Source organism: Staurois parvus, unplaced genomic scaffold (genome assembly GCF_062004578.1).
Source record: "Staurois parvus isolate SC_StPar_1 unplaced genomic scaffold, SC_StPar_1.0 ptg000639l, whole genome shotgun sequence".
Lineage (NCBI taxonomy): Eukaryota > Metazoa > Chordata > Amphibia > Anura > Ranidae > Staurois > Staurois parvus.
Window position 1 is genome coordinate 4,458,512 of NW_028318435.1, and position 21,948 is coordinate 4,480,459.

The 21,948-nt window shown below is 41.5% G+C and overlaps 1 protein-coding gene across 1 annotated transcript in view; it reads left to right on the plus strand.

The window, feature by feature from the left end:
* The window catches only part of LOC149449057 (ureidoglycolate lyase-like), a 49,835-nt gene that overhangs the window by 9,865 nt on the left and 18,022 nt on the right, over window positions 1-21,948 (plus strand). Inside the window, exons 6-13 of the mRNA XM_089693902.1 lie at window positions 2,202-2,312; window positions 6,821-6,880; window positions 13,260-13,416; window positions 14,450-14,648; window positions 15,635-15,713; window positions 17,190-17,279; window positions 18,393-18,465; window positions 19,874-19,941. Coding sequence (XP_089550028.1) covers window positions 2,202-2,312; window positions 6,821-6,880; window positions 13,260-13,416; window positions 14,450-14,648; window positions 15,635-15,713; window positions 17,190-17,279; window positions 18,393-18,465; window positions 19,874-19,941 — 837 coding nt within the window. The remainder of the gene's footprint in view (window positions 1-2,201; window positions 2,313-6,820; window positions 6,881-13,259; window positions 13,417-14,449; window positions 14,649-15,634; window positions 15,714-17,189; window positions 17,280-18,392; window positions 18,466-19,873; window positions 19,942-21,948) is intronic.

The following is a 21,948-nucleotide window of genomic DNA, read 5'->3' on the forward strand; positions in this document are numbered from 1 at the left end:
GGAAAAATAGGATATACAGTGGGGCAAAAAAGTATTTAGTCAGCCACCAATTGTGCAAGTTCTCCCACTTAAAAAGATGAGAGAGGCCTGTAATTGGCATCATAGGTAGACCTCAACTATGAGAGACAAAATGAGAAAAAAAATCCAGACAATCACATTGGCTGATTTGGAAAGAATTTATTTGCAAATTATGGTGGAAAATAAGTATTTGGTCACCTACAAACAAGCAAGATTTCTGGCTCTCACAGACCTGTATCTTCTTCTTTAAGAGGCTCCTCTGTCCTGCACTCATTACCTGTATCAATGGCACCTCTTTGAACTTGTTATCAGTATAAAAGACACCTGTCCACAACCTCAAATAGTCACACTCCAAACTCCACTATGGTGAAGACCAAAGAGCTGTCGAAGGACACCAGAAACAAAATTGTAGACCTGCACCAGGCTGGGAAGACTGAATCTGCAATAGGCAAGCAGCTTGGTGTGAACAAATCAACTGTGGGAGCAATAATTAGAAAATGGAAGACATACAAGACCACTGATAATCTCCCTCGACCTGGGGCTCCACGCAAGATCTCACCCCGTGGGGTCAAAATGATCATAAGAACGGTGAGCAAAAATCCCAGGACCACACGGGGGGACCTAGTGAATGACCTGCAGAGAGCTGGGACCAACGTAACAAAGGCTACCATCAGTGACACACTACGCCGCCAGGGACTCAGATCCTGCAGTGCCAGACGTGTCCCCCTGCTTAAGCCAGTACATGTCCGGGCCCGTCTGAAGTTTGCTAGAGAGCATTTGGATGATCCAGAAGAGGATTAGGAGAATGTCATATGGTCAGATGAAACCAAAATAGAACTGTTGGTAGAAACACAACTCGTCGTGTTTGGAGGAGAGAGAATGCTGAGTTGCATCCAAAGAACACCATACCTACTGTGAAGCATGGGGGTGGCAACATCATGCTTTGGGGCTGTTTCTCCACCAAGGGACCAGGACGACTGATCCATGTACAGGACAGAATGAATGGGGCCATGTATCGTGAGATTTTGAGTGCAAACCTCCTTCCATCAGCAAGGGCATTGAAGATGAAACGTGGCTGGGTCTTCCAACATGACAATGATCCCAAACATACCGCCCGGGCAACGAAGGAGTGGCTTCGTAAGAAGCATTTCAAGGTCCTGAAGTGGCCTAACCAGTCTCCAGATCTCAACCCCATAGAAAACCTTTGGAGGGAGTGGAAAGTCCGTGTTGCCCAGCCCCACAGCCCCAAAACATCACTGCTCTAGAGGAGATCTGCATGGAGGAATGGGCCAACATACTAGCAACAGTGTGTGCCAACCTTGTGAAAAATGGCCTGGTCAGGAAGGGGGGTAAATCCTCTGGAGGGCAAGTGGTTAAGATCACCTTTAAGGTATCTAATCAGCTGTTTTACTTGTGGACTCCAGAAGCCACCTTATGACAATCACACTTGGAATGAGTTGGATATTGTTTTTCTCCTAAGTACTATTATTTATCCCCTGAGGTAAACCTAGGGCCAGGGATACCTGCAAAGTCTTCTACATTGCCTACAAATACATGCGTGCATGTTTTATGCAGTGACTGTGAAAACAGATAATGGCCCATTTCATCATGCATTCACAGGTGAACAAGGTCTAATGTTTACATCCAGCTTTGGACGTGGATTACTGCTATGAATAAAGCCGGCCATACACGGGTCGAATTCCGAAAGAATTTTCTTTAGAAAATCACTTCTAAGAATTTTTTGTTAGAATTTCGCACTATTAGTGGGTCACGGAAACACCTGATTTTCGTGTGACCATTGAATTTGAGTGGTCGAGCTTGTTGGAAATTTTTTGAAAAATGAACTAATTTCCAATCAATGATGGGAGAATCGTGCAAGGAATATAAAGCTGTGACCTGGAAATAAAGAAAATTTTTGGCCTCGAAAATTCTTTTCTGTAGAAACATGAGGAGAAATTGAAGGCTTGGTTGGTTGAATTTCGAAATCAATGATGGCACCATCGCATTAGAAAATGCACAAGATTTCCAATTTTCTAAAGAAAATTAGTTCGGAATTCGACCCATATATGGCCTACATAAGTATTGTCCAGTCACAAAATTAGTTTTTATCATTATATTGTTCAATGTGTACATAGATATTAGCTGTGGAAATAGTGTTACTGATTATAATAACTTCTTCACAGGTAAACGGCAGGGAGATCCCTGGTCCTCTCTTTGATTTTGGTCTACTGATATACCACACTGGAAGAAGGCTTTATGAAAGTAAAAGTGGACCCTTTTTCTACCTATCAAAGGTAGAGTATATGTCAGCTCTTAGGCCAGGTTCTGCTGTAACAGGCAGATATTGAGGGGAATATCTAGAGGCCCTGAGAACCACCTCAAGAGTAGCAACATCAAGATACACATTGCTTGTGAGTTTATAAGCCATTGTTTGAGGAACAGCAATTTTGAGACATTCCTTTCTATCAAGTTTTAAATTAATCTAAATGATTTTTTAAATATTCATTTTGGTTAGGATGTTTGCAAAATGAAATAGAAACTTATGGAACCCATAAACAATGTATAGCAGCTGGAAATTTGATCTGACCATTCAAAGATGCCATGACAGAGGTGGGGACAAAGTATAACACTACTGGGGGTTCTTACATCTTTCATTCACTTCGTTTAGGGAAACCAGTAGTGATCGAATATGGGGGCTCACATTTCTGCCCTCTTATAAAAATACTATTGTCTGGCTGTTTCTGGCTTCAGCATTTTTACTGACCTGGAACAAGCATACAGATTATAAAGTCAAAATACTTGCATGTCCGTGCCTTACAAATTAAAGCAGTATAAAACCCCCCCAAAAAAATATAATATATTGTATCTTACCTTCTTAGATTGTTATATGTGTTGTGTGAATTAGTTTTCTCTTTTTTTAGGCCTCTTTTCCTATTTTTTCACCTGGTGATTCAACCAGTAAATCTGTTAGTTTTCAACTTCTTTTAACAGGCCAACTTGTCCAGCAACAGCGACAGTTAGAAGGCTGAGAAAACCATTTAACACTGACACGGATGCTTACAATGGTCAGCTTCTATTCAGTTATGTGAAACCTTTACCCAAAGGGAAAAAAATGTTGCTGCAACCGCTTATAAATTGTCGGCAGGAATTCAGCTTCGATTTGATAATCAAGTCCATCTAAATCTGCTAATGCATCGAACACTCCCCTCTCCCTAGATTGAAAAAGGTGTCTCCCATTGTGCCTCTGTCCAGAGTGGAGACACCCTAAAATAGGAAATATGTTACTAGGTGATCATAAAGAAAGAAAAAAAAAGAATTAATGCTAACACAGATCAGTATGATAAAATGCTTCCCTGATTGTACCTGACCAGGGAAACGCAGCAGCAAAACCAGAAGTGACAAAATCCTTGTTTCTGCTGGCTTCATTCTTCACAGGAGGAGATGGGGGAATGGAGGGAAATTGTGCTTTTCATCCAGCAAATCTGCTAATACATTTGTTCTAAAGTAGTTTGGGAAAATACTGCATTATGGCCACAAGATGGAGCAGAGGAAATAATAGGAAATAAATACTTCTTATGATCATGAGTTTCTTCTAGTGGGCATAATGTGGTATTTTCTCAAACTACTTTTTTTATTAAAGTGTTCCTAAACCCACAACAGTAAAATCAGTGTGTATAAGCAGTAAACCATGCTTGTTATACTCACTGGGGAATCTAAGGGGTTAATCCTCTGCATTGTGTAAAAACGCTGTTTGATCCTGACTTCTCTGATCCTCCCCTTCTTCCAGTGTCCCCCTCTTATCTCCTGATAAGACATATGGTGTGGAGTCACACTGCACATGCTCAGCTTGGTGTGTTTTGCTAGAGAGGGTTTTTTGTTTTTTTTTAATTGGGAAAGTGCATGTGATCAACGCAGGGCCAATCAGCACTGTCCAGACAGAGGTCAGGGGTTCTGCATCCTCCTAGAGCAGAATGAAGACTCCTCCTATAAGCTTTAACATGTGCTCGGCTGGACACTGATAGAAGTCACAAGACTGCTCTAACTGCTGACGAGAAAAGGTATTTAGTTTATATTTACTAAAATAATTGCACCTCCATATTCTGTGTACTGTGGGAGACCAGATAGAGTGAATGCAGGGTCCTCTGTTTAGTAACCCTTTAAAATTATTTAACCTGTAGAGGAAAACGGTTGATTTTGCCTTATTCACACAACAAGAGTGTACCAGCAGCAATGCAATTTTTTAAATTAAAATTACACCTCTTGAAGTAGCCAAATGTGGTTTCTAGAATGCTCCATAAGTGTATATGAGGTGCGTTTCATATATATCCAAACTTTCAAACATGGAAGCTGCTCCACACCAAACCGTCCACTGAGTGCCAAAAGCAATATCTACTGACTAGATACAGTGAACAAAATAAGTATTTGATCCCCTGCTGATTTTGCATGTTTGCCCACTCACACAGAAATGATCAGTCTAAAAATTGAATGGTAGGTGTATTGTAACACTGAGAGACAGAATAGCAACAAAAAATTCAAAAGAAATGCATGTCTAACAAATTATGCACTGATTTGCATGTTCATGAGGGAAATAGGTATTTGATCCCCTTCACAAAACATGACTTAGTACTTAGTGGCAAATCCCTTGTTGGCAATCACAGAGATCAGACATTTCCTGTAGTTGGCCACTAGGTTTGCACACATCTCAGAAAGGATTTTGGCCCACTCCTTTTTTCAGATCCTCTCCAAGTCATTAATATTTGGTGGCTGATGTTTGGCAACTCAAACTTTCAGCTCCCTCCACATATTTTCAATCGGATTAAGGTCTGGAGACTGGCTAGGCCACTCCAGGACCTTAATGTGCTTCTTCTTGAGCCCCTCCTTTGTTGGCTTGGCCATGTGTTTTGGGTCATTGTCATGCTGGAACACCTATCCATGACCCATTTTCAATGCCCTGGCTGAGGGAAGAAGGTTCTCACCCAAGATTTAATGGTGCATTGCCCCGTCCATCGTCCCTTTGATGAGGTGCAGTTGTCCTGTCCCCTTAGCAGAAAAAAACACCCCCAAAGCAGAATGTGTCCACCACTATGTTTGACAGTTGGGATGGTGTTCTTGGGGTCAAAGGCAGCATTCCTCCTCCTCCAACCACGGCGAGTTGAGTTGATGCCAAAGAGCTCGATTTTGGTCTCATCTGACCACAACACTTTCAACCAGTCCTCCTCTGCATCACTCAGATGTTCAGTGGCAAACTTCAGACGGGCCTGGACATGTGCTTTCTTGAGCAGAGGGACCTTGCGAGCGCTGCAGGATTTCAGTCCTTGTCAGTGTAGTGTGTTACCAATTGTTTTCTTGGGGACTGTGGTCCCAGCTGCCTGAAGATCATTGACAAGATCCTCACGTGTAGTTCTGGGATGATTTCTCACTGTTCTTATGGTCATTGACACTCCATGAGGTGAGATCTCGCATGGTGCACCAGACATAGGGAGACTGACAGTTGTTTTGTGTTTCTTCCATTTGTGAATGATTGCACCAACTGTTGTCACCTTCTCATAAAGCTGCTTGACGGTAGTTTTGTAGCCCAGTTTAGCCTTGTGTAGATTTACAATCTTGTCCCTGGACAGCTCTTTGGTCTTTGCCATGGTGTTTGGAATCTGATTCCAAGGAGCAATCTGATTCCAAGGAGCAATCAAACAATCTGATGAGAGTTTGGAATCTGATTGATTGCTCCTCTGGACAGGTGTCTTTTATACAGGTAACAAAATGAGATTAGCAGCACTCCCTTTAAGAGACTGCTTCTAATCTCAACTTGTTTCCTGTATGAAAGACACCTGGTAGCCAGAAAGTCTGCTGAATGATAGGGGGTCAAATATTTATTTCCCTCATGAACATGCAAATCAGTGCATAATTTGTTAGACGTGCATTTCTTTTGAATTTTTTGTTGCTATTCTGTCTCTCAGTGTTACAATACACCTACCATTCGATTTTTAGACTGATCATTTTTTTGTGAGTGGGCAAACATTCAAAATCAGCAGGGGATCAAATACTTATTTCTTTTACTGTATAACCACCCAAGTGTAAGTCCACATGCGCATTTTTTTGTTTTCTCAAACCTCCAGCTTCCAGTGTTCATAGGCTTCTGGCTAGATCCTGACTATGCATGAAGGCTGTCTGCTGTCCCTCTCTGTTTACATGTTCCCAGCAACTCTCAAGGGAGGGGAGAGAAAAAAACGATGAAATGGAAGAGCTTCTCTCCATGTAGAAGTATTTACTTAAACCAGTGGTCTCCAAACTGCAGCCCAGGGGCCGGATGTGGCCGTTTGCATGCCTTTATCTGGTCCTTGGGGCACTATTCCACCAACTGTTACCAATGATGGAGCACTATTTCCTCTACTGACACCATCAATGGGGCATTATACTTCTCATTGGTATCAACAAAGGAGAACTATTCTTCTCAACAACGGGGCACTATTCCTCCTATTAAAACCAATGATGGAGCACTGATCCCGAGGCATTTTCTTCTCCCACCGGCTACAGTCCAGCCCCCCTAAAGCCTGAAGGACAGTAAACTGGCCCTTTGCTTAGAAAGTTTGGAGACCCCTGACTTAAACCATAACAAGAAAATAAAATTGTTTTAAAACTTCAAAGTAATCATGTCAGTTTAGTTCAGGTACAGCTCGAATGGCTGAGTTGTCTGACTTTCTCAAGAACTGGCTCATGCAAATTCAAATGCATTTTACCTCTGAATGCCTAGTTAATCTGACTGTACAAATATAAAAAAATTCAACAAAGTTTTATTTTATTCCAGGTGGAAAGCTACCTTGAGGCCAGACTGTGGAATCAGATATTTGTATGGACGGAGGAAAAGGTGATTTGATAATTTGTATGGTATTCTGGTACAGCTGGTAAATTTCTGTGCTTTATAATCAGAGTACTATTGCAATGTGCAATATGCAGTAGGTCTGCAGTATACTGTATATACCGTATTTTCCAGCGTATAAGACGACTTTTTACCACTTGAAAATCTTCTCAAAAGTCGGGGGTCGTCTTATACACCGGTATACGGCATGCTGACACTTTTTAGGGGGCGGCTCGGTGCCGCCGCCGCCCCCCCCCCTTCCAACGGAAGGGACACTAAGTACAGGGGTGGGCAGGGGCTGCTGTCTCTTACCTGGCTCCGGTCCCGCGACGATCCGGTCCAGGAAGCGCGGCTGCTCCTTCATTCGGTTCGGCCACTGGATGTTTGCGTGGCTGCTCGGCTCCGTCTCCTCACCGGTAATTGGCCGCCAGAACTGAAGCTCAGGAAAGGCACACAGGCGGCCAATCACCGGCAAGGAGGCGGAGCCGAGCAGCCCCGCGAAAATCAAGTGAAGGAGCGGCCGGTAAGTGTGCAGTGCAGAGGTGCTGCTGCAACCACATACTGTATGCTGGCTGCAGCAGCACCATACTAGAACAGGTGTAATTGGTGTCAGTGGGAGGAATAGTGCCCCATAATTGGTGTCACTGATACCAATGATGGGGCATTATTCCTCCCACTGACACCAACGATGGGGCACTTTTCCTCCCCCCCACTGACACCAATGATGGGATACTATTCCTCCCACTGACACCAATGTTGGGACACTATTCCTCCCACTGACTCCAATGTTGGGACATTATTCCTCCCACTGACACCAATGATGGGGCACTATTCCTCCCACTGATACCAATGATGGGGCACTATTCCTCCTACTGACACCAATGATGGGACACTATTCCTCCCACTAATACCAATGATGGGGCACTATTCCTTCCACTAATACCAATGATGGGGCACTATTCCTCCCACTAATACCAATGATGGGGCACTATTCCTCCCACTAATACCAATGATGGGACACTATTCCTCCCACTGATACCAATGATAGGGCACGAATCTTCCCACTGGTGTGCATTGGAAGGGGGGTAGTCTTATACGGCGAGTATAGCCCAAACACTACATTTTAACAGGAAAAGTAGGGGGTCGTCTTATACGCCCAGTCGTCTTATACGCCGGAAAATATGGTAGGTATCAAATCATTTTAAAGAGAATTTAAAAAAAAAATATCTATCTTATCTATGATGTCAATACTCAGCCACATCCATTGCTACATCTGATAGCTACAATATTTTAACCCCTTCCTGCCACCTCCTGGTCTTTTAAGAGGCAGGCATTCCCATGATGTGACTGCTGTAATTGGCAGTGACAGCAGTCACATGATCAGAATGCTCCTGATTGAAGGTATACATCGAGGGCTGATACCCACCGGTAACTGTGCTGGGCACACACTCTCAGCACATTAAAACATGTACATTGGGACTCATATATGTAGCCTCTCTGCGTTAAAGCCCACCCGCCGAGATGCAACATAATTGTGTTAATTGACAGTGGTATATAAGTGCCTGAAATAAATAATAAATAAATAACAAAGGGGCTTAATGTGAATATTCTCTCTTTCTTTCTCTATTTCTTTCTCTTTCTCTTTCTTTCTTTCTTTCTTTCTTTCTTTCTTTCTAACATGTGCAGGTTTGATGGAACTGATTTTATCTAAACCACAAACTGAGAAAAAAAAATATATTGCAGTTTACTAGTCCCTGGTGTGGTGACTTGTTTTCTTCTTTCAAGCTTCTTTCGCTTTATTTTCACTTGGTGGCTACGTCACTCTTCCATGTATTTATGAAAGGAGCCAAGGATGTTACCGTGGGCTGCTCCTCTGTTATGGACTACAAACATGCCTGTATCTCCATTACCAATATCCTACCTCTCTATTACGTAGGAGGCGGGGTAATTGGTAGTTTACAGAAGATAGCTAGGAAGGAGGTTATTTTTTGGTGCAGTTAACTACAAGTGACAAGGACACTGCATTCCTTGCAAGATCAAAGAGTGCATTCTTTATTTGCTGAAAATATTCTTAGCTTGTGTAGCACCCTCTTAGGTGCTCGGATTAGTTAGATTTAGTGCTGGCTCACTGTGCTCAGTAGAGCTATGTGTGTTTTTGGTTAGGTAAATTACATTTTCTTCATTATAACTAATGTGGCTATATTTAGTGTGTTTGGCAAAACTAGCTGTGCTCACTGTATCCAGTGCAGCGGACTAATTAGGTCAGTTCAGTGTTCTCAGCTGCTGCTAGTCTGATATCTCCTTCTGCTTCTGGAGAGTGGTAGAATTCTCTGGACCTTAGGTGTGGAGCTATGCAGATGGCAGTATGAATATTTATGCAGCTCTGGCCAATCCCAGGGAGCAGGGCCCTGAAGACTTGTGGGTAACTGCATAAATACTCTATGAGACTGGACTTCTGGGTCTTTCCCTGCAGATGATCAGTCCAGCCTGGAGGACTGCTGCCCTCCAGAGCAGCACTGCCACGTGCTTGCTCTAAGGCCTCAGGTAAGTGACCTGAAGACCTGGATGCTGAAGCTACAGAGAGCTGACTAAGGGGCTGTCCGCTGAAGATCTAGTCTGGTATCAATGGAGAAAGGTGTCACATGGAAGTTGGAAGGAGGCAACCAACTCTCCCTGGACATTCTGTGAATACAGACTGTTGCGAGAGATCTTAGAGACTTTTGAGCTGCTACCACCACCCTTGTACTAGAAAGTCAGCTGTGTGTGTTTGCTGTTCTCAACTTGTACATATTTTCTGTTTTTGGAGTATCCCACTCAATGACCTTAACCCAATTCAAGTTCTCCAAAAATAAAAACAACACTCTTAGACTGGTTATTCAGGAAAAGAGATACTGTGGTAGTGTGTCTGGCTGTGGAGCAATCCACTAGGGAAGAACCTGGGCAAATTTCCACCGGCTTCTGCGGGAATAAGTGCTTCACTTGAAAAAGAAAAATCAATGCAGCCACCAAATCTACAGATGGTGAGCTGTCATATATTACATTTTACATATTACATTTTTATTTTTGGGTTTAGTTATCCTATAATGCCTTTTAGATTCAGGAAGCAATATACTACCTGGAACTCCATTGAGTACCAGGTTGGAAATAAGGATGAGCTATCATGCTTACAGGAGAGATTGCCTAGGTACTGAGATATGAGGAAAGAGTACATTCCCTAAGAATCAAATATTATCCCATACTTTAGGAGGGCACTGCTTAAGCAGATTTAAGCACTTGCAGTCCAGAGGATTTACCTCCCTTCCTGACCAGGCCATTTTTCGTATTACGGCGCTGCATTATTTTAACTAACAATTGCGCGGTCATGCAATGCTGCACCCAAATTAAATTTACATCCTTTTTTTCCCACAAATAGAGCTTTCTTTAGATGGTATTTGATCATCTGTGCATTTTTAATTTTTTTTTGTGCTAAAAAAAAAGACAATTTTGAGAAAAAAAACATTTTTGACTCTTGCTCTTAAACACGGCCAGTAAAAAAATTTTAAAAATCAAATTTCGTCATAAATTTAGGCCAAAATATATTCTGCTACATGTCTTTGCTAGAAAAAAATCCCAATACATGTAAATGAATTGGTTTACGTGAAAGTTATAGCATTTACAAATGGTTGTATTTATTTGCTAGAAAAAGTATGTGAACACCTTGGGATTACGTGGAGTTTTGCATGAATTGGGCATAAAATGTGCTCTGAACGTCATCTAAGTCACAACAATAGAAGAACACAGTCTGCTGAACATAATACTACACAAACATTAGATGTTGCCATGGTTTAATTGCACATAACATGTAAACATTCACAGTGCAGGGAGGAAAATGTATGTGAGGCCCTAGCTTAATGACTTCTCCCAGAGCTAATTGGAGCCAGGAGTGAGCCAACCTTGACTCCAATCAGTGTGATGATATTGGATGTGTTGCTGACAGCTGTCCTGCCCTTAAAAAACACACACCTGTTTTGGGTTTACTGGTTTCCAGAAGCACTGTCTGATGTGAACCATGCCTCGCAGAAAAGAGCTCTCAGAAGACCTACCATCAAGAATTGTTGACTTGCATGAAGCTGGAAAGGGTTACAAAAGTATCTCCAAAAGCCTTGATGTTCATGTGTCCCCGGTAAGACAGACTGTCTACAAATGGAGAAAGTTTAGCACTGTTGCTACTCTCCCTAGGCGTGATCGTCCTGTAAAAATGACTGCAAGAGCACAGCGCAGAATGCTGCATGAGGTAAAGAAGAATCCCAGAGTGTCAGCTAAAGACCTACAGAAATCTCTGGCACATGGTAACATTTTTGTTGACACATCTACAATAAGGAAAACATTAAACAAGAATGGAGTACATGGGAGGACACCACGGAGGAAGCCATTGCTGTCCAAAAAGAATATTGCAGCACGTTTGAAGTTTGCAAAAGAGCACCTGGATGTTCCACAGCACTACTGGCAAAATATACTGTGGACAGATGAAACCAAGATTGAGTTGTTTGGGAAGAACACACAACACTATGTGTGGAGAAAAAAAGGCACAGCACACCGACATCAAAACCTCATCCCCACTGTAAAACATGGCGGAGGGAGCATCATGGTTTGGGGCTGCTTTGGTGCCTCAGGGCCTGGACGGATTGTTGTCATTGATGGGAAAATGAATTGCAGAGTTTATCAAGACATTTTGCAGGAAAACGTACGACCATCTGTCCGCCAACTGAAGCTCCGCAGAGGATGGGTGATGCAACAGGACAATGACCCAAAGCATACAAGTAATTCAACAAAACAATGGCTGCAACAGCACAGAATACACCTTCTGGAGTGGCCCAGTCAGAGTCCTGACCTCAACCTGATTGAAATGCTGTGGCATGACCTTAAGAGAACGATTCACACCAGACATCCCAAGAACATTGCTACACTGAAACAGTTTTGTGAAGAGGAGTGGTCCAAAATTACTCCAGATCATTGTGCAGGTCTGATCTGCAACTACAGGAAACCTTTGGTTGAGGTTATTGCTGCCAAAGGAGGGTCAACCAGTTATTAAGTCCAAAGGTTCACATACTTTTTCCTCCCTGCACTGTGAATGTTTACATGTTATGTGCAATTAAACCATGGCAACATCTAATGTTTGTGTAGTATTATGTTCAGCAGACTGTGTTCTATTGTTGTGACTTAGATGACGTTCAGAGCACATTTTATGCTCAATTCATGCAAAACTCCACGTAATCCCAAGGGGTTCACATACTTTTTCTTGCAACTGTATATACTGGGATTTATTCTTTTAAATTTTAACTAGTAATGGCGGCGATCAGCGATTCATAGTGAGACTGCAGTGGGCATTCTGACACTGGGGGGGAACTGACTTGGTGTCATCCCTAGTGGCACCAATACAGTAATCAGTGCTAGTAAAAAGCACTGACACTGTACTAATGGCACTGGGCTGGAAGGGGTTAACATGTGGGACGATCAAAGGGTTAACTGTGTGCTGTGTGCCATTTTACATTCTGTTCTGTGTGTGTGCTTCACTGTAAGCACACTGCTTTGCATGGCTGTGCTATGCACAGCCATGCAAAGCAGTGTGCAGGAGCTGACAGGGGAGAGAACTGTATTGTTTGCAAACAGTTCTCCCCCCGTCGGACAAGCTCGGTAATCACCGGGCGCCAGTGAGAAATCACTGGCCGGGACACGATGATTGACAGTCGAGGCCGCGAATGGCGGCACGGGTAGGGAGCGCACACGCCCGCTACCCGGAACTGCAAAATCACTTATATATACGTGATTTTGCGCACCCGTGCCACCCTGTAGCAGTACTTCCACTATAGGGGAGCCGGGAAGTTTGCTGTTCTGTCTTTGGATTGTTAATGGGCAGAAAGAAACTTCTTCTATGATTATCCACAGAGGGGTTTATCTGGTATTATGCAGTGTAATATTAATAAATTAAATAAAACTATCCTTCTGATAGTCTGTGGTGGAAAAGGTTTTGGGTATGCTATAACTAGTCCCCAGAATAATGTTGCAGTGGGGGATATTTACTAAAACTGGGGTACTCAGAATATGGTACAGCTGTGCATGGTAGAAAATCAGCTTCTAACTTGAGCTTATTCAGTAAAGCTTTGAGAATAAAACCTAAAAGCTGATTGGCCAGATTTTGCATTCTCCAGTTTTAGTAAATCTCCAATGTCTTGCTGACAAACTCTCAATGTATTCGGAGACCTATGTTTATTATGTAAATATCTACATAAGAAATGTGTGTTCTTGGTGGATATCCCGCTATTGAAAGGCTTAAAAAGAAGTGACTTTTTTGTAATTTTGATAATAACCGATCATATACAGTAGATAATTGTGTTGTCTTACTATGTAGCTTAACCTACCACTGGGAAGCATAAAGGCTACAGTGCTAATCGAAAGTGTGCTGGCTTCCTTTGAAATGGAAGAAATCCTGTATGAACTTAGACAACATTCTGCTGGGCTGAACTGTGGCATCTGGGATTACTCAGCATCCTTTGTCAACAAATTTGGTAATTAATACACTTTAAATTACTTTTTGCATGCTCTGTTAGCATTTAATGGGGCACCTTAGTAATTAGATAGTTTATTGGGACACCTACACAAGATTATATTTTCTTTCGTCTTTTCTTTTTTCTGGATACATAAAAATGTACTGAACTTACAAAGAAGGGAAGGAGAGGACAAATAAATAGTCATCGGTTTGGCCTATGGGCTCCCTATATTTGATCACATTCCTGTTACTGATTTGTCATGCCTTGTTCTGCATTGGGTCTCTGTGTGGAGACAGCCTTCTTTGTAGAGGAGAGCAGGTGTGGAAAACACAGATCCCCCGGGGGGGCGGGTTGGGGGAACTGCAGATACACAAGTACAGCATGCCCTTTCTCATAAGCAGCATCACATTCACATCACAAAATCTCACTCCAAACCTTGTAAGACCAGCAGGTGGAGGTAGCAAATGCCTTAGGTGATCTCACACTGCAGGTATACAGCTATGAGGTTGTAGGCACAGGTGTGTATAAGCATAGGAAATACACTGCTATTTTTCAAGAGGAATCAAGATAAAAGGTAGAATTTTCATGGTGCTGCATAGGCACAATTAACATTTCTAGATGAGCCCTATAACATAGCAAATCTTCACTCTTTAAGTTCAGATCCTTTTTAAGGAGAAGAAGAAAAGTAGAATGTCACATTTAAATCATTGAATGTTGTGCAATATCAGGCTCCTGTCCTTATGACCGCTTGTCAATTATACATCTGGGAAATAACAGATAAAAGTAGGGAAAGTGCTGCTTTCATCTGTCCTTGTCTAGCCATCCATCTTTGAACAATTGCTTGTTCCTTTATTTGATAGAGAGCAAGGCTCTGTATGCAAACCCCAGTCTGTGTTCTGCTTCTGAAGTTAGTCTAAATTTAGTGGGATGATTTGTTTGTTGGGAAAAATATCATTTTATGTAGCATTTGCTATTTTTTTCCACTGCTTTGAAAATAATAAAGTAAATTTTCAATGTTTATATCTATGAATTATTTTTTCCATTATTTTAGGACATAGATTGGAGTTCTTACTGCCAGATCGCAGTAAGTATGTAAACATGGAGAAAAGGTTCCTCAAAAGCTACATGGATTTATTGGTACAGACATGCCATCGGCGAGGAGCCCTGGCTACAGGAGGCATGGCTGCCCTGCTGCTCCCAGAGGACAAAGAAAGTGAGGAGTATAACAGTGTTATGGCAGCTGTCAAAAGGTGAACAAATAATATCTAGAACACTCATCTAGAACATTCTATACTGCAGTTCTTGCTACAAACTAAAGCCCAGCAAGCCTCAGTTTGTAAGAGTACTACATACATTTTGCTTCACTTTTTATCAAATTATTTCATGTAGTTTGATGTAAAATATGAACAATTTGCTGGTCCAGCAGAATAATTGTATGCAGAAATCAATGATGTAGTGATAGGGTTTTTCAGAAGCCAATTGGTGCAATCTTGCTGACATTTTTGATTGCAGGAATACTTAGCTGATGGGACTGAGTTTCTTCAGTTCAGTCTCAGATGACAATTGTATACCGTCCAGTCCTAAAATTTACACAGCTCTGCCACACACAATCCTGTCTAGCAGGGCAGGATTCCTGATTTTTTTTCTCTGCTGCAGTTAGGTAACACGTATCCCTTACCCAGCCTTTGATTGGGCAGTGAAAGGAGAAGCAGCAGACTGATCAGCTCTTCTCTCTGTCACTTTACTTTCTCCTATTGGTATGTTCTTTGTTAGCACATGAGCACTGTAGAACAACTGATTGTCTCCTTGTTATGCTTCTCCCTCTCCCAGTCTTGAGTGCTGATGTACTGCTTATGCTACTTGATGAATTGGTGCTCATATATGTATTTCACATAGACTTTAATGCAGGCAGCAGTAAGCTAAATACTAGAAACATATTGCCATAGAAAACATGTTAAGGACATTTTCAAAACACAGATTACAAATATGTGTTTGTTTTAGTGTAAAGTATGAATAGCTCCACATTTGAACTTTTATTGGCCCGGTTTTTGACTTACTACCCAGAAATGACTAAATGCTGCCCATCTAAGAACACAGCCCTGCCAAGCCTCCCTAAAGTCTGTGACCAGAAAGTGTTCTTTTTATCAATCCAGAATTTGAAGCTAGAGCTAGATATTTTACATACAGTATATATTTCCCTAGCAACATCATTTGTTGACATAAATCTTCATTTTAGGTTAAAGCTTTTTGAAATCAATGCTGGAGTCGATGGATTTATGGTGTATGACATTGATCTGGTGTTGCCAATGCAGAAGGTAAAATAAACCTAAAAAGGTAAAAAAACTAACTCCATAAATTAGATGCTGCTACTGTAGACTTTGTTCCATTTGTTGCCATTTATTGGTGCTTGCTACTGATCACCATTGCAGCACACAGACAGGTAGGAAGGAACACATTCCATTCTAATACTTTTTTGTTTGCTTTGCTCCCATTGCTCACTGGCAAAACTGAGAATGCTGGATATCACTGATTCCAGAAGTAAAAACACTGTCACTCCCCTTCTCCAAATAGTGTCCGTATTGTGCAGCCCACCTCTTGTGTTCAGTACAGGGCAGGACCTGTAAACAAATGGAGATCACTGGAGTAGCGGTGTCTACTTCAGTGCTTTCCAGCTTCCAGGGACATTGGCCCAGTATATGCATAGTTATATTGGTCAACTATGTATAAAGTATCCATACCTGGAATTCTTCTTTAAAGTGTTGCTAAACCCACAACAGTAAAAATCAGTCTGTATGTGCAGTAAGGTATGCTTATTATACTCACTGTTTAACCTAAGGGGTTAATCCTCCACATTGTGTAAAAAGGATGTTTGATCCTGTCTTCTCTGATCCTCCCCTTCTTCTACTGTCCCCTTCTTCTACTCCCCATCCATCTGCTGATAGAATAGAGGGGTCAAGCTGCACATGGTCAGTTTGGTGTGTATTGCTAGAGATATTTTTTTTCTTGGGAGAATGCATGTGGTCAGCACAGGGCCAATCAGCACTGTCTAGCCAAAGGGTCAGGGGTCCTGCAGCCTCATAGGACAATCGGGGGAGAATGAAAACTCCTAGAAGCTTTAACCATTGCTCTGCTGGACACTGATATAATTCACAAGACTGCTATATACTGCTAAATAGAAAAGGTATTTAGCAGTTTATGTTTTCTAAAATAATTGCATTTCCATGTTTCATGTACTGTGGGAGACCAGATATAGTGAATGCAGGGTCCTGGGTTTATTAACACTATAAGGTGTTTCCAAAAGCCCAGGTCAGAAACTCACATTTGAGCCATGTTTTGTATTAGAGCAGTGGTCTCTAAACTGTAGCCCATTGGCCAGATGTGGCCCTTTACTTGCCTTTATCCAGCCCTTGGGGCACTATTCCTCCCTTTGACACCAATGATGGGGCAAAATTTCTTCCACTAACATTAAATGTTGGAACACTAGGCCTTCCCCTTATACCAATGATATGGCACTATTCCTCCTCCCATTGACCACAGGTACAATGTAATTTTTTTCACCCCCATTGACCAGAAAGCCTGAGACATTGTTTATTTCCACTGCCGATGTGGTATTTCGAAGTCTTAAGACCAGTAAACTGGCCCTTTGTTTAAGAAGGTTTGAAGACCTCTGTATTAGAGTATTGAATAAAATATTATTCTCTGTGATACTCCAAAATCATATAAAGTGATATTGTTGGTAAATAATGTTGTTGGTGACATTTCTTATTCCTGTATGTTCTTATATTGTTTAGCTTTTCCAGGAACACATAGATGGACCAAACCAATTACATGTTATTCCAACTGTAAAGATCACTAAATCAGACTTACTTACCATGCCTGCAGTAAGTAGAACAACCTCTTACTTTCCCTATAAAAAAAGATTAGGTTTTGTGTTAGACTCAAAAATCACAATTAATAATGAAGTAGTATAAATCTGGAACAATATATTAGTCACTAAAAGGCATCTGTTTGCCCAAAGTAATCAAAATAATACCAGGTTCCATATCTAAGGTAAAAGGGGTCATTAACTCTACTTTCTGCCTTCATTGTTTTAGGTCATAATAACTTCTATGGATGTAGAAAGTAGAGAAGCTCTAAATTCAAATTGCATGCTTGGGAAAGATGACAGTCTCTGACATAAAAAGATGTAAACCTTCTATCCGTGTCTGCTGAAACTAGAAGTCTTCTAAAAGCTCCCATGAATTAAACGTATTCTTCTGATCATGCCTACTTGACTAGTGCAGTTTTTTTCTGGCAGGATATCAACCATAGTACATTAACATGCACATAATATAGTACTTTCCAGTGGACAGCTGACAATTGCCATCACGTTTTCTGTATTCCATCCATCCCTATGTAGTAAATGCAGTGAATGGGTAAAAGCATTGCAAAGTCCCCATTATCTGGTCACCAGGCTGGGTGGCAGCCTACTTGCCACTATGGGGACTGGTCGGTTCGACATAACTTCCCCTCATGCCAACACCTTTCACAATCATCCCGTTGATGAGGCTGTCAGGTATGGGTGCTTTCCCCTTTATTGGGGACTTTTCTGAAAGCCCCAAATGATGAAGGGTATGGAGGCTGGTTTCAGCATGGCAGGGGGCAATAGGATCATGGCCTTCTTGCCATGGAGATACCAGCTCACAAGTCAGGTGTGCTGGATTGGTAACCTCAAAAGGGTGGCCTGTTTGTTATTTTGTTTTTTTATATGCAAAATTAGTAGTTTAAATGGTGCAGTGTATATGGAAGAAGAAAATGAGGTTAGTTCTTCATAGGAATCAAGTGCCAGGTCATTTATAAAGTCAATTATCAGGAATCTTTAAATGACAAATGTTAAAATAGATTTTAAACGGTGGGTGTAACATTTGGCTGTAGAATATTTTGTATCAATTACTGTATGTGAATTATATGTCTGGTTATTAATTTTAACATTCCCTTCCTTTTCTTGTGTTTAGGGTGGAGTTACTTTGTTTGGTCTGAAGTATAACATAGCTGTTGGCATTCTGTTCATTGATGCCTGGCTTAAAGGTAAAATGTCGACAGCTTGAAAATGTGAATCTAGACAGCAAATCACTTCAACCTGTACCTATACTGCATGTAGAATCAAAACTCAAAACATCAGTTTAACCAAAACCTATAATGGTGTTGGGTCAGTTTTGTTGTTTCTTTTCCATTTAGTTTTCAAGCTTTATATTAGTGTCAATCAGACAAAGCCAGCCTGCATCAAGTCTGCCTTTTTCTAATTGAAACTTTGGACTGAGCTGTCTGATAGGGGATGAATCATTCAACTTTGTTTGTAAATTGTAGAAATTTTGAACTTTTTTTTTACCATATTACAGATCTTATTGAAAAAAAACCTCATGCAGTATATATTTTCTTTGGTTTAGCAGATATCAAATATGTTACAGTACTTTACATATGGCCTTCCTGACCAATGACACCACAAAACAACTTATCCACGCCTTGGTTATATCCCGCCTCGATTACTGCAACTCCCTCTTCACTGGTCTACCATTACACAGGCTATCCCCCCTTCAGTCTATTATGAATGCTGCTGCTAGACTCATACACCTTACCAACCGATCAGCGACTGCTGCCCCTCTCTGCCAATCCCTGCACTGGCTTCCACTAACCCAACGTATAAAATTCAAAATACTAACCACAGCTTACAAAGCCATCCACAACACTGCCCCTAGCTACATCACCAACCTTATCCACAGATACCGCCCAAATTGCCCACTCCGCTCCTCCCATGATATCCTCCTCTCTAGCTCCCTCATCACCTCCTCCCATGCTCACCTCCAGGACTTCTCCAGAGCCTCTCCCATCCTCTTGAACTCCCTACCACAGCATGTCCGGTCAGCCCCCACCCTGTCTGCCTTTAGGCGATCTTTGAAAACTTACTTCTTCAGGGAAGCCTACCCCACATCCACCTAAGAACTGTACTTGAATCACCTCCGCCAGATCATCCCCCGCAGCTATCACCTTTTGTATCACCTCCCCCTTCCTATAGATTGTAAGCTCCATGAGCAGGGCCCTCCTATTCCTTCTGTACTGAAATGTATTGTAATTGTACTGTCTTCCTTATACTGTAAAGCGCTGCGCAAACTGTTGGCGCTATATAAATCCTGTATAATAATAATAATACTTTATAACTTTCAGTATGTTATGCATTCTTCTAGGAAAGATTTGTAAAATAATGTATGTCCTGTAAGTTTTGTAGATATCAGCTCTGTGACATGTACTTCTCTCCAGTCGTACAAAATGCTATTTTATATACTATTGTTTAGCCTGAATGGATATTTTATGGAAATTCCTGTATTTATTTTGTTTTATATTTTTTTTTACAGAAAAACAATTTGAATAGAATAGAAACATATTTGATTTATGTATATTTTCACATATATTTAATCTAGGTATATGTTTTTTATTTTAGGCGATGGTCATTTCTTCTACAATGGAAAAGTTGAGGATTCTGCCACAGCTGAAATATCCCGATCTCAGGTATATTTATAAACAGGTATATTAGTAATATTGGTATTGATGAGGCATATTTAAAGTGGTTCTAAAGCCTTAAGGTTTTTTTACCTTAATGCATTCTATGCAATAAGGTAAAAAACACCTTCTGTACTGCAAGACCCCCCCAGCCCCCCCTTATCCTTACCTGAGCCCCATCCAATCCAGTGATGTGCACAAATGCAGCAGCTCTTGCTGCTCTCTCCCTCCTCACTGGGCAGACTGATAACTGCTGTCAATCAAATGTTGTGATGAGGGAGCTGGGGGTGAGGCCAAGCCACCCACTCTGTGTCAATAGATGCAGAGAGGGCAGCTCAGGGGCGAGCATCTGCCAAAGAGAAAGAGCCTGGAGCACCGGCAAGGGACCCCAAAAGAAGAGGATCGGGGCTGCTATGTGCAAAACCATTGTATACAATGTCCGTTATTTTATTTTAAAAAAATGTTTAATGTCACTTTAATGGCAATATACAGTGCTTGAAGAAGTATTCATACCCCTTTTTGTATTTTCCACATTTTGTCATGTTACAACCAAAAACATAAATGTATTTTATTTGGATTTTATGTGATAGACCAACACAAAGTGGCACATAATTGTTAAGTGGAAGGAAAATGATAAATGGTTTTCAACATTTTTTACAAATAAATATCTGAAAGGTGTTGCATGCATTTGTATTCAGCCCCCTTTACTCTGATACCCCTAACTAAAATCTAGTGGAACCCATTGCCTTCAGAAGTCACCTAATTAGTAAATAGAGTCCAACTGTGTGTAATTTAATCTCAGTATAAATACAGCTGTTCTGCAAAGCCCTCAGAGGTTTGTTAGAGAACATTAGTGAATAAATAGCAAAATGAAGGCCAAGGATCACACCAGACAGGTTAGGGATAACGATGTGGAGAAATGTAAAGCAGGGTTAGGTTATAAAAAAATATCCCAAGCTTTGAACATCTCCTGGAGCCCTGTCCAATCCATCATCCGAAAATGAATAGTGTATGGCACAACTGCAAACCTACCAAGACATTGCCATCCACCTAAACTAACAGGCTGGGCAAGGAGAGCATTCATCAGAGAAGCAGCCAAGAGGCCCATGGTAACTCTGGAAAAGCTGCACAGATCCACAGCTCAGGTGGGAGAATCTGTCCACAGGACAACTGTTAGTCATGCACTACACAAATCTGGCCTTTATGGAAGAGTGGCAAGAAGAAAGCCATAAGAAGTCCTGTTTTGCAGTTTGCAAGAAGCCATGTGGGGGACATAGCAAACATGTAGAAGAAGGTGCTCTGGTCAGATGAGACCAAAATTTAACATTTTGGCCTAAAAGCAAAACGCAATGTGTGGCAGAAAACTAACACTGCATATCACCCTGAACACACCATCCCCACCGTGAAACATGGTAGTGGCAGCATCATGCTGTGGGGATGCTTTTCTTCAGCAGGGATAGGGAAGCTGGTCAGAGTTGATGGAAAGGTGGATGGAGCCAAATACAGGGCAATCTTACAAGAAAACCTGTTAGAGTCTGCAAAAGACTTGAGACTGGGGAGGAGGTTCACCTTCCAGCAGGACAACGACCCTAAACATACAGCCAGAACTACATTAGAATGGTTTAGATCAAAGCATATTCATGTGTTAGAATTGCCCGGTCAAAGTCCAGACCTAAATCCAATTGAGAATATGTGGCAAGACTTGACAATCTGACAGAGCCTGAGCTATTTTGCAAAGAATGGGCACAAATGTCCCTATCTAGATGTGCAGAGCTGGTAGAGACATACCCAAAAAGACTTGCAGCTGTAAATGCAGTGAAAGGTAGTTCTACAAAGTACTGACTCCGGGGGGCTGAATACAAATGCGCCACACTTTGCAGATATTTATCTGTAAAAATGTTTACAAACCATTTATCATTTTCCTTCCACTTCACAATTTTGTGCCACTTTGTGTTGGTCTATCACATAAAATCCCAATAAAATACATTTACGTTTTTGGTTGTAACATGACAAAAT